This window comes from Dipodomys ordii, unplaced genomic scaffold, assembly GCF_000151885.1.
Source record: "Dipodomys ordii isolate 6190 unplaced genomic scaffold, Dord_2.0 Scaffold248, whole genome shotgun sequence".
Taxonomy (NCBI): Eukaryota; Metazoa; Chordata; class Mammalia; order Rodentia; family Heteromyidae; genus Dipodomys; species Dipodomys ordii.
Genome location: NW_012267464.1, coordinates 390,889 through 404,739, shown reverse-complemented (window position 1 = coordinate 404,739; position 13,851 = coordinate 390,889). Strand labels below are relative to the sequence as shown.

Below are 13,851 nucleotides of genomic sequence, written 5' to 3'. Positions count from 1 at the left end.
ATTCATCTACTCACTGTGAGCTGGACAACTCAGTTTCCAAATAAGGAAGCTGAAGTTCTCCAAAAATAGTGATAAAATATATTCCAAGCCGGGCGCAGGTGGCTTACACATGTAATATTAGTTAGTCAGGAGGCTGAGATCTGAGGATCATGGTTCAAAGCCACCCCTGGCAGGAACATCAGTGAGACTCTTATTTGCAATAAACCACTAGAAAACTATAAGTAGCACTGTGACTCAAGTGGTAGAGTGCTTGCCTTGATCTGAAGAGTGCAGTGACAGTGCCCAAGACCAGAATTCAAGCCCCACGATCAACCAAAATATATATATATATAAATAATCCAAGTGAAGAAGGTTTCATTGGATACTAACTGCATGTCTGTGAATTATCTGAGTTTTTCTCTTATAGAATTCAGTCATCACTCACCTAGATTGACAGCTGGGAGGAAAAGGGTGGGGATAAACACAAGCTACTTGGGATACTGAGAAGTGCTCCTTGAAGGTGAAGGTTGTGCATGAATCTTTTCTATGTTTAGTAGACAGCAAAGTGTCTAGAATGCTGTAGGTAGAAAATGTATTTCAAAGTGTAAAACAGGTGCTCTGTTTATCAAAATAGTAGAGAAATCAGACAGATGAATTCTATAAATATACAAGCAATATGTAGAAAATTTGGAACATTGCATTCCATGATACACTCTGGAATAAACTTTGGTTTTCTGTACTCTGTAAATATTCACACACTAAAAAACAGAAATATAATACTTTATTATTGTTAAAATACATAGAATACCTTCATAAAATATATTTGTGGTCCTATTTTTTCCTTAATTTCTTCCATACCTGCATTTAAAAATGGCTCTAAAAGTGTCTAGATGTGTAAAATATGAACTCCATCTATTTCTTTTGTTGAATTTGTACTCTAGATTGGATTTAAGTCCCTATTTCATCTTAAGGCTTAGGGCTAGGAAAAGAATAATCTCAACAAATTGTCATGCCTCATTTTTAAGGAGAGCTATGTATTTATTAGGAGAAATATGTATTGGTCTAGGTAGCTAGTAACTTTCAAGAAACAAAAGACAAAGAACAATTCCACAGCAGTCTCAAGTATTAGCATATCTCCAAGTGAACACTAGCTGCTCTTTATTCTATAGTATATTACAAAGATATTTTTACAAGCTATTTCTAAGCTATTGTCGTCCTCCAGAGTAAAGTTCAGGCATGCCTATTGCTCATTATATAGATTGCAGTTGCTCAAACTCAGAATCTATTGTTTGTATAGGTTTCACCTGGCTATCTTTACCTCTCTCACTAGCACTGAGGGCTGGGAGATTTACTTCAAATATAGAAATAGACACACACACACATCACTAACTTTCACTATTGCTGTAAAAATTAAGTCCCTTTTGTCTCTGACCCAAGAGTATCACAAATCATCTAGCATCCATGGAAATGTTATTAACTTGCATGTAGGTTAAATTTCTAGCTTCATACAATTCTAAATACTCATATGAAGAAAAATATATACCTAGAGTTTTGGTGTACTTCTACTTTATGAAGCTCTCAATTTTCATCTTTTTTAAAATACATTTTTAATTGTAAAAATAATGTACAGAGGAGTTACAGTTACACGAGCAAGGTAATGAGGACATTTCCTATCAAGCATTGCAAGGCAGCTCAGTGGTAGTGTGCTTGCCTTGTATGCATGAGGCCCTGGGTTCGATTCCTCAGTGCCACATACACAGAAAGGGCCAGAAGTGGCGCTGTAGCTCAAATGGTAGAGCACTAGCCTTGAGCTGAAGAGCTGAGGGGCAGTGCCCAGGCCCAGAATTCAGGCCCCATTACCGACCAAAAAAAGTTTCAAACAGCCTTGGGTGAGGAAAATGGGGTGGGGTGAGGGATGATTTAACATTTAACAATTGTGTAAAACTAACAAAATTTTTAATGGGAGGGCTGTTGTCAGACCTTATCAAGCATGAATGTCAGAACTTAGAATGCCAGAACAAGGTCAGCCTGGATATGTCATAACCTTCTTTTTTTCTGTATGTTTTTTAATTGCAAAAATGATGTGCAGAGGGGTTACAGTTACATGAGCAAGATAATGAGTACATTTACTATTATAAAGATAAACTCTGTTTATACCCTGGATCTTCCAGGGTAATTGAAGAGGTGGGAACCACATGACCTCAGTTGAGCCAGGCCCACTACTTAATCAGTCAGCTCAAATCTGCCAACTACTAATGAGCAAAGTTGGATCATCAAAGGAAAAAATACAATCCAAAAGCAACTTTATTTAAGTCCTAGAAAGGTGTCTGGTATTGCAGAGGACCAGTATTGGAGACCTTACTGGCCAACTGGGTTGGAAACTGCACTTTGGTTCAACATAAATCCATTTTACTCAAGCTATTTGAGAATGGCCAGGTTGAGAAAATGCTAACATCAAGTAAGGAGTGAGATTCATCCCCAGAGAGTCTTCCAACTGTCATATTTGTGTAGATGCTATTGGGGTCTCCCAAAGAGTTCCTAATCAAAACCTGCTATTTGTTTTCTAGCTTTAAACTGGTAATAACTATAAAATGTAGATTGGGTTAGATCCATTAGTTTATTAGATTAGATTTATTATCAGCAGAGCCCTGGTAATTATACTAGACACTATCAAGGTAATAACAGAACAACTAAGTGCCACTAGTAGAATGACATTGAAAGACTAGCTCTAGGTATATAGGCTGGAAAGGGAATTATCTCTGTGGTGATTAGAAACCAGTGCTGCACAAAGGCCTTACATAGATTGAAGGCTGGCAAATGGTGAACCATTTACTAGCTTGTTGATCAATAATTTGGAAGACAAATGAATAGTGTCCAAATTTGCCTATAGCACTTGTTTTCATAGCAATGCCTCTGTTGGTGGCTGTAAGAATGAGGGCAAAACAAACACCCATTTCTTAAATATTCTCCCTTTGGATACTGCTGAATGGGAAAGTATGTTAAAGCTGATTATGTTTGAAAAAAGATAAAACAAGGCAGGACTTTAGGAGTTAGAATCTTTTCTACCAAAGTGCTTGACATAAGCACTGCCTTTTAAAGGATAGCTGCTATCTTACAAGAAACTAAGACTGCTTTTCTGAAAAACTTTGACCAGATATCCTGGTTTTATCTAGTTTGAAAGTTTATCTAAGCAAGAAAGATTATGATCCCAAAGTTCTGATGAGTGAGAGACATGGTGGACTGCCTGCTCAGCATGCTTGCTTGGCTTCCTGTCAGTATCAGATTCTTCTGCAGAGGTAAATTATGCCTTGCTGGGTTCCTTTTGAGTTGGGATATCAGGTGTCACATAGGAGGAAACATCAAGATATTTCCAACAACTGCTCTGATGAGCTTAAACTTATTTGGGATAACTTTGGAAAAGCACAATTTAAAACTGTGTATTAATTATACAAAGGGATTTTACTGTTACTTTTATGTATACAAGGTGTACTTTTAACAGAATTTGATCACTCTTCCCCTTTTTATGGGCACCTTTATGGAACATACTTCAGTCATCTTCATCTCCATTACTTTCACCTTTCCTGTTCCCCATCTGGCCGGTTATTGCTCCAGTCTCTGGGTTGTTTGCCTTGTATATCTTTGACATAAGTTATTGTAAGCAAAAATACTTACAGAAAATAGACTAAAGACTGTGCTAACAAGATTTAAAAGTCTTAGAAGGGAAGAAGCATTATGTTAACTCGGATATGCCTGTCTTCAAACTTTTCTGCTTTCATTCTTTTCCATGAGGGGGCTTCTTTCAAATCTGAAGTGTTTATTATTATTTTCTGTTTAACCATTGAATCATAAGCATCTCCCATTACTTATTCTGAAAATGTAGGCACCCATTGGTGGTGAGCCTGCCTGTTAGTGAGCAGGGGTAGTTTTCATTTTATTGGAGCTTTGGTTCTGGTTATCATTTTATCTGCTTCTTCCTCTGCAATCTGCTTTTTGCTCTGCAGTCTTTCCTGGAATAAAGCTGAGCAGTGGCAGAGCAAGTAGTGAAATGCTATGTTCACTCAGTGTGCTAGTCAGCAATCTGCAAAGTAGGTATGTGCTCACGGTGGTCCATTGAGGCATGGTGAGAAACAAGTATGTAAGTTATACATACACACCAGGAAGTAATCTGTCTTTAGCAATGATGTCATGAATACAAGATTTTGAAAACATTTTGGGGACTTCTTTACAATTAGGCTGGAGTTAATTTTGTGTTGCTATTACAAATACTTGATAGTCACCTTAGAAAGGCTTATTTTGGCTCAAAAATTTTGTGGTTCCAATCTATAATTGGGCAGACCTACTGTGTTAAGGCCTCCTATGTGGAGGATGGGGATGACATGATGGGTGTATGGTGTAGGAAACTATTCACTTCATGGTCAAGAAAAATCTGGGGTCCGATTTTTCACTTCAAGGACATACCCTACATAACCAGAAGACCTCCCATGACACACCCTAAATAACCAGAAGACATCCCACTAGGTCTTACATTCTCATGTGCACCATCTCCAGGAAGCTAAGGGCTGAGTCTTTAAAACACAGGCATTAGGTGGACACTTAAGATCCAGCCTATAGCATTACTTTTTGAACAGTAATGTGCATATAAATTATTTGGGAGTTTGAAATGTAGCTTCAGATTCAATGAGGCTGGGGCTGCTGAGAATTTTTGAGTTTCTAATAGGTTCTATATTAACACATGTTTGGGTTTGGGGATTACTTTTTGAGTAACACTGCTCTTTGTACTGCATTTGTGCCATAAGATTCAAGTATTCAGTCAGTATCTTAACACTGGAGGAATGAGAACAAGCAAAAGAAGATACATAGCTATTAGGCCCCTAAAAGCCACAGAAGATAGGCAAAGAGGTAGCTTAAACACTAGCACAGATTTATTTGGAAGAAAAGTCTACAGAGTTAGCCCTGGCTGGTCAATTGAATAAACTATCTTATAAGATACTGGTAAATGTCTGTGATTTTGTCCAGGGGTCAGTCCACTTCATCTGGAGGCCCCAGTGAGATCCTATTCTTGCCTGAACAGGACGACCCCAGTCACGACCTGACTCCTGTGTCAGGGGACAGGTCACATGGGCACACCTAGTGGAAGGCCTCTGAGAGACATTCCTCAGCCCCAGGTGCCCTTGCTCTGTGGAACCCCTGAAATGGACTCTGGAGTTTGTTCTACCAGTAAGTTTCTGCCTGTCATCATCATGTAAACACATGAGTTGTTTTAAACTCCCAAGAAAAGTCATCAAGTTTTGGTGTTAGCAAAAACTGGAAAATTAAAATTCCTCTTCAAAATAATGCAATAATCCTTTACTTTTTTGATAAGTCAGATAATTTGATGACGATGAACAGCTTAATGCATTAAAACTCCAGATCTTTGGTTTTCTGTAATATCCGAGTTACTATTCACTGGCAGAAATTTCTTCCTGTTTTCTGGTCTCAGTTCCTCCTGCAGTTAGAAATGTACTTTCTCCCCTTTTCCCTGGGAAAAGAATAACCATGGGTACAAACATGTGAAATCAAAAAACAAAACAAAATTATTGATAAAGGGCAAAAACCTCCTGGTAAAGAAAAACCCCAGACAAAGGCTGACCAGTCCTCAGCTTTTGTCCTTTCCTCATCCTTGATAAAAAGCAAAAGAACATCGCTCCCTCACTCAAGTTTACCAAACTGGCAGCTTTGCAAAAAGCTATTGACAGCTGAGGCTTATCACCAGCTGCATTAAAATGCTGTGTTAGGAGCTTATAATAAAAATAATTTCTAAAATAATGTCAATAGCTTTGATAGTATTGATCATGCTGACCAAGTCAAGATTATGTTTTGCCTATGCTCCTGTGAATCAAGGCTATGTTTCTGCCATGTTTTGCTTCTGTAAGAATAAAATCACAAGTTTCAGTGAGTTTATAAGTGGTTAAACACCTGTCTGGCTGAAAAGTGGCACATCTGGAGAGAGCATGGAATATTCTAATTCCTGAGTGATGTCCTTTTATAATCCATAATCTAGGAGTAAACTTCTTCTGAGGACTGTGAACCATCCTAGAAAATGATCTAACAAAGAAGGGATGATGATTGACCTCTGAAGGGGGGAAATTTTGTAAGGTTCAGCCCTGAAGTGGATGGACCTGATGATTTATCAATATGTACCAGAGAACTGAATTACATATTTTTGAGAAAAAAAAACCCACAGATCTCCAAAAGAGTTGAGTGTGAGAATAAAGTTATCTTTCCCCTATATTTGGGCACAAAAATGTAATGGAGAACAGTACTTCGGAAGCTAAGAGAAGGTAAAAATGTGAAGCCCAATGATCAGTGAATAGTTAACTCCAACCTGCACTATAGTGTTGATTCCTAGCCCAATTTGCTTTCTTTTTAGTTGGCTTTTTTTCTAAGTTTTAGTAGCAGTTTCTATAGATGGGAAACTTTACATACTGTCAACAAAATTCACTAAGTTCCTCTTCAGGGACCTGACATGGAAACTGTCAAGAAGAGGAGACCATCTGTCCCAACTTAAGTACTCCCCTTCCAAGGAAGATTCCCCAAATCTGAAGACTGTTATTGGAATGGGGGTGGGGTTGCAAGGTTACTCTTTGGAGGCCATGTGAATCAAAATGTCTACCATTCTGGTTTTTCACCCTGCTGATTGTCAGTGTGAAATCTGTGATTGACCTACTACCACTGGATTTGTCTGGGACTCCGCTTTCTCGGTTGGAAACACAATAGATCAGTTGCTGTGGAGACTGGCCTCGCTTCTGCACGAACCAACACAAATATGTTTTTCCATTACTGTACAGGAGGCTCTCACTAGACCTGCAGGAGATGGAGGCCTGATCTCCAAGGGTGACAGGCAGGGGGAGTGGAGTTTGGGTCAATAGAGCAACCCCACCGGATCCTAAAGAGAGAAGTGGACAGGGTTAATTGCAAGTTTCTTTCCTAACTAATACTGGACTATAAAATTTAAATAATGTTTTATGATCCAAAATCTTCATTAAACACCGCACACACAACACACACACACACACAACACACACACTGATAGTTGTAAACCATGAGGACATCTAGAATTTACCAGCACTTTCTGCTTATCTAGTCCTAAGCAGAACAAGGTTCTTTGGTCCTTCTGGAATCTTCCTCACCCTCACAGATACATATATCATCTACCCATCCAGGAGGGAAAATGTGCACCTCTCACGAGTGGATACATCACACATGGGAAGAATTGGGCACCAGAGCTCAGCCCCTCCCCATTTCCTTCCTCAGCTCTGGTGTGTTCTTACCTGGGATCCAGAGCATGAGCAGCCCCAGGAGTTGAGCAGGGCAACTCATTCTGAGAGTAAGCAGTCCTTATCAGCCCAGGCAAGCTTAGAGCTGAGCTTTTATTGTGGACTTGCAGAGAAGCTCCTCCCCAGGGAGCAATATGCAAATATCCTGGTAAGTGCAGTTGTGAGAGACAAACTGTCAGAAGAAAACCAAAGTAACACCAGGAGGGTGGGGCCTCTCCTGTTACTTAGAATCACTAACTATGATCAAGAAACTTGGAAAAAATTATATTAATGAAGTAAGCCAGTCTCAAAGAAACAAAGGTCCCATGGTTTCCCTTATCTGCAATAACTAGTATATGTCTAGGACAAGCAGAAGTGGTCAAAAGCTATGTACAAATGACCATATAACCTGATACTAAGCCAATGAACCCCAAGAAAGGGGCACAAGAAATTTTATCTTTCTTGTTGTTCTTTTTAATGTACTAATAATGTACTTTGTGAGTTTTTCTTTGTATGTTTTTCCTCCATTGTACAACCCCTGTTTTCACTGTATTTGATTCTGGTGTCCTGCATCTTGTATATACCTATTTCTAATTTGAGGAGGGGAAGGGAAATGACAAAAATGCTGAAATAAGGATACAGGATAACCATTGTAACAATAAGATGTACATGACACTATGTTGAAAACAAATTTTACAACTTTGCTGGGGGTGGGGGTTAGAGAGGAAGGAGTTGGAGAGAAAAGGAATGGTAAGGGAAAACAAAAGAGGAAATGGACTCATTACCTTGCTCATGTAATTGTAACCCCTATGTACAGTACCTTCACAATAAAAATACATATTAAAAAAGAAAGGCAAAAGGTGGTAGGAGGATTGGGTGGAAGGGCAGTGGGAGGATGGGAAGGGATGGTAAGGGGAATCAAAGAGGAGGCTACAATGCCTGATAAGAAATGTACTCATTATCTTGCCCATGTAATTGTAACCCCTCTGTGCAGTATTTTCACAATTAAATTAAATAAATAATAAAAAGAAAGACAAGAGAGATCGTATATGTGTTCCCTAGAGAGGGACATGCCTTCATGATTCGTCCTCTTTGCCTGCGCCCTAATTCTTCAACCTTTTCCAGGCATGTTTTACAATTTTCTTAAATAAAGATGCCTTTTCATTAAGTAGTGAGTCATTCTTATTTAGTTTCTAGATATTTATTGAAAAGTTTAAGTTTGGTCACTTTATTTTTTTTATTGTGAAATTTTATTACTATAAAATAACTAACACCTGTAACCCTCATAGGTTTTAGATAAATAGCAATGGAAGGGATGTTACTCAACTGATTTTATGGAACAAGTATTACATTCATTCCCAAAAGAGAATTCCACCAACAAAAAAGAATTATAGACCAATCTGTTTGATGAACTTAGGCACAATAAGTCTCAATAAAATATTTGCAAATCAAATTCAACTTCACATTAAAAGATCATAAAACATGATCAAGCATATTGGTTTCTATGCTGAAAAAAAGAAATTCTCACCATATAGAAATCAAACATAATGCAGGACTTAAACAGAATCAAGGTTTAAAAAATAGCATGATTACTTTAACTTATCCAGAAAAGCTTTTGACAAAGTTCAACATCCTTTTTATGATACAAATTCTAATGAGGCCTGGGAATGTGGCTTAGTGATTGTGTTCACTTAGCATGCATGAAGCCCCAGGTTTGATTTCTCAGTAACAGATAAACAGAAAAAGCTGGAAGTGGTGCTGTGACTCACATAGTAGAGTGCTAGTCTTGAGCAAAAGAACCTCAGGCACAGTGCCTAGCCCCTGAATTCAAGTCCCAGGATGGCAAAAATAAATAAATAAAATTGCAATAACTAGTATATGTCTGAGACAAGCAGAAACGATCAGATAATTTGATGTTAGGTGAAATGAACCCCAAGATCAGGATTCAAATGTTTTTTTTCTTTCTTTTGACTGTTTCTAACATATTTATAAGATGATTTTTTTGTTGCTTTGTATGTCCCTCCCCCACGGTGTAACACCTGCTTTCGCTGTGTTTGAGGTTGGTATAATTTGTGGAGGGGAAGGGAAAAATCAAATCATTTAAATAAGGATAGAGTTGGACCCATTGCAACAATGAAATGTACAAGACGTTATGTCAAAAAACTATCTTTACAACTATGGCCAGGTGGGGTGGGAGGGAAGAGGGGGATGTCGGGGGAAGATGGGAAGGGATGGGAAGGGGAAACAAAGGAGGAGGCAACAATGCTTAATAAGAAATATACTCATTACCTTGCCCAAGTAATTGTAACTCCTCCTTACGGTATTTTCACAATTAAAATATATTCCATAAAAATATTTTAATAATGAAAAATGAGGAAATTGTCAAATGTGATGAGAAGCCAACTGTATTTTATGCCCATTGACCAACTTTGTGGTGTTTTCCCTATCAAGTAACAAAGATAATTTTACATTTCGCTGTAGAAACTTGGATCCATAAGTATATTTCAACAAGGAATGTGATGGTTATAAGCCATCAAGTTCTTTCCACAGAGCACATTTAATTTCCAAGAAAAAATAATGCAGCTAATTAAATCAAACAACCATTACCTTAGAATAGAATTGAAGTGAAGATCATCAGTAATGGAACTGAGTGAAAACAGTGACTTTCAAGTAGATATCCTGGGAAGAACTCAGAAGTACTGCTGTACATTCCTCTAAGCATGGATTCTTGAGTCTAACTTTGATGGAAAGTGCAGAAGTCCACACCAAAGGACATTCAGGAATATAAGGGGTTGTGATCCTCAAGACCGATAAGATCAAGGGACTGCAGAGACTTTGGAAGATTTCCAGGGAAGAGGAGGAAAGGCAGATCTAGGAAAATCTGACCTAGACTGAACTATTATGTGACAAAAGACAATGGGGGATAATTGTCAATGTTTGACATGAGCCTAAGAAAGAATTAGACTTGTATATTAAGGTTGTCTCCCTGGGGTACGAATGCTGATTTCTTATTTGTTGCAAATAAATAGAAATACACAAGAGAGTATGTTTCTTCTTCAATTTGCTTCAGATGGTTCAGGGAAAATCTACTTTGTGTTGTACTTTTAACATTTCTTCTTGAAATAGTTTCCCTTTAAAAACTCAAACAGCACTTGTTGAGTACAGACTGAAGATGTTCTAACACCTTTAACAAGGTGGCCTTGTCTCATTCTTATAGGCATTAAAAATAGTAATTAGCCTGGCATGGGTAGCTCACATCTGTAATCCTAGCTACTTAGTCTGAGATCTGAGGATCACAATTTAAAGATCGTTTAGGCAAGACAGGCTGTAAGACTCTTATATTCAATTAAGCACCAAAAAAAGCTGAAAGTGGAGCTGTGGATCAAATGGTAGCATGTTAACTAAGAACAAAAATCTTAGGGACAGTGCCCAAGCCCTGAGTTCAAGCCCCAGGACTGACACTACACACAAAATAACAATATTCGTGGGCTGGGAAGGTAGCTCAGTGGTAGAGTGCTTGCCTTGCATGCCTGAGGCCCTGGATTCGGTTCCTCAGCACCACATAAGCAAAAAGAAAAAAGCAGGAAGTGGCGCTGTGGCTCAAGTGGTAGAGTGCTAGCCTTGAGCTGAAGAGCTAAGGGACAAAGGCCAGGCCCAGAGTTCAGGCCCCACGACCGGACCTCCCAAAAACAACATTCGTGTTATCTTTTTTCTTTTTCCAAGTACAATTTAAGAACCTGGAACAGAATCCTGCATTATGAAAAACAGGAATCCCTGGGTCCTACAAGACTATCTGACAATAAATCCTCCATTCATGGTCTCAGAGAAGCCTATCTGGGATATGATCCTGAGTTGCAGAAAGAGCATGGAGGAGAGTGATTAAGGATAAAGATGGAGGCAGTGTGATTAAAGGTGTAATTGGACTACCAGCCTGCAAGTGATAATCAGAATTTGGGCAATCATTGTCTGACTGGACAGTGTCAGAAAGTACTCTGTGCACAGTGAGTGGTTTCAGAGGAACTTGTAACAGTTCAAAATCAGCTGATACTGATTAGCGTCATTGGACACCATCACATTTCTGTTCTCAATTTTTTTCTATAAACTTTAGTTACAAACAGCATTCTGATTTATTAAATAACACGTAATTCTCCAAAAAGATTATCTATGATGCAAAATGTGTGAGCACACATACAACTACTTAAAGCATATTGACCATCATCAGTACCAATTTTGATGCTATTGTCTTTATTTGTTGGGACTGAAGTTTGTATTCAGGAATTCATACAATCTTGGTAAATGAAAACATTTCAGCACTTTGACTCTAGCACATTTTTGAGGGAGAATCTCACGCTTTGTTCTGAGGGTGCTCACAGAATACTACTATGCTTTCCATATAATCACAGTTACAGGCTTACAAGTGTGAGATTTGCTAAATTTTTGCCCTGGCTGCTTAGGAAAAACATTAAAACAACACGATTTTTTTACCTGCCTCTTTTACATTGTATTGGAAAGGTGACATATGGAGGACTTATAGTTACATGAGTCAGGTAAATAGTACATTTACTTTTGAACAGTGTCACATCTTCCCTCCTCTCCTCCCATTGTTGCATTTTGAAATTTGAAATCATCTATGGAACTCCTCATTTTACAGTATTGAGATCTCCATGAAGAGCACATGTGTCCAGTAAAATACGACATTTAGGGAAGAGTGAGGCATGGTGCTTCCATAACCATAGCTAGCTGGAAACCAGTGAACCTGACAGGGCTCACGTGACCCCAGAAGCACATTTCCTTTTGCTTGCCCTGGTTGAGATGCATGTTTTTTTTTCTTTCTTGCAGTTATTTCTAACATAAGATGATTTCTTTGATGCTTTGTATGTCCCTCCCCAATGGTATAACCTCTGGTTTCACTGTATTTGATGCTGGTATAATTTGTGGAGGGGAAAGGGAAAAAAAAAACAAATTGTTTAAATAGGAATACAGGTGGACCTATTGCAACAATGAGATGTACAAGACATTATGTTGAAAAATGAACTTTACAACTTTGGCAGGGCGGTGGGGGGGGAGGGGTGTATTGGCCAAAGGGGGGAAGGGGAGATGGGAAGGGAAACAAAGGAGGAGGAAACAATGATTGATAAGAAATGTACTCACTACCTTGCCCATGTAATTGTAACCCCTCCTTACGGTATTTTCACAATAAAAAAAATTTAAAAAAGAAAGAAAATCTTTTAGTGCAGATTTAAAGAAAACTGAATGAGACAAAGGATGCCTGTTTTCTCTTATATATGGAAGCCAGATTAGCTTATAAATTTACTAGTAAATACGTTAGTTGGTGTACAAATATATACAAATATATTCATTGTAATATGGTAGATTCCATGGAGCACTCTAGTATAATCCCTCAGAATGGCAAAGTCAAATTTCAACAAAACAACAGTAGAGGGCAGGCACTTGAATGGAATGGAGTGGGATCAAGGGCAAAGGGGAAGAATGAAGCTTAGAAAAGGAGAATGCAGATAAGAATTCACTGCAAGGCCAGGTGCTGGTGGCTCACGCCTGCAATCGTAGCTACTCAGGAGGCTGAGATCTGAGGTTCTCAGTTCAAAGCCAGTCTGGAAAGGAAAGTCTGTGAGACTCTTTTCTCCAACAAACCACTAGAAAACCGGAAGTGGCGCTGTGGTTCAAGCAGTGGAGCAATCACCTTGAGCTGAAGAGCACAGGGACAGCACCCACACCCAGATTATAAAGAGTGCACAAAGAGTGGGTAGTGATGGATAGTGAGAATGTTTTAAGGGATGACATTGATCAATTTGCATTGTATTCATAACCTGCTGCTTTATTTATTTTTATTGTGAAAATACTGTACAGAGGGGTTATAATTACATGGGCAAGATAATGAGTACTTTTCTTGTCAAGCATTGTAGCCTCCTCCTTTGTTTCCCCTTCCCATCCCTTCCCATTCCCCGAGCCAAAGTTGTAAAGTTCATTTTCCACATAACGACTTGTACATCTCATTGTTGCAATGGGTCCACCTGTATTCCTGTTTAAACAATTTGTGCTTTTTTAAATGGCAATTCTTTTGTATAACTGCTTAAAAATGGGAAACAAAATTAATGAAGGAATGGTAAAGTAGGTCTTCTCTGGGTATGGGTACTCATGGGATAGAGAGAGAGAAAACAGAGTTAAAATGGGGAAATATGGTAAAAATATTATATGAACATATAAAAATGTTTCTAATGAACATTCAGAGTTGTAATTGTGTAATGATAGAAACCACATGACACTAAGAAGTGATGGGTATGTAATGTGTAAAAGAGCCAGATCATGATTTTCAAGAAAGGACTGCAAAACTGTTATGAATTAAAAGCAGACTGAGATCTAGGCCAGTTAAGGCAACCTGTAAGTGAGACCTTTTGTCACAAATGTTGTTACAATTGTCAAAGTCAAAATGGTCTTGCAGTCCACAGGGCATGATTTAGAATATCATCATTTTATTGGGTCAGATTAGAGAATGCCCTGTTTTTAAGAAATTTTTAGTGTGTAAAACTATGTGGGCATATTCTGAAATGAATGAGAA

The 13,851-nt window shown here is 38.4% G+C and overlaps 1 gene segment (V, D, J or C); it reads right to left on the bottom strand.

Annotated features, from left to right (window-relative positions):
• Positions 1-6,478: 6,478 nt before the first annotated feature.
• Positions 6,479-7,364, bottom strand: LOC106000867. The segment is given in 2 exon segments: positions 6,479-6,904; positions 7,290-7,364. Coding segments are annotated over 2 exon segments (459 nt in total).
• Between the last annotated feature and the right edge of the window lie 6,487 nt (positions 7,365-13,851).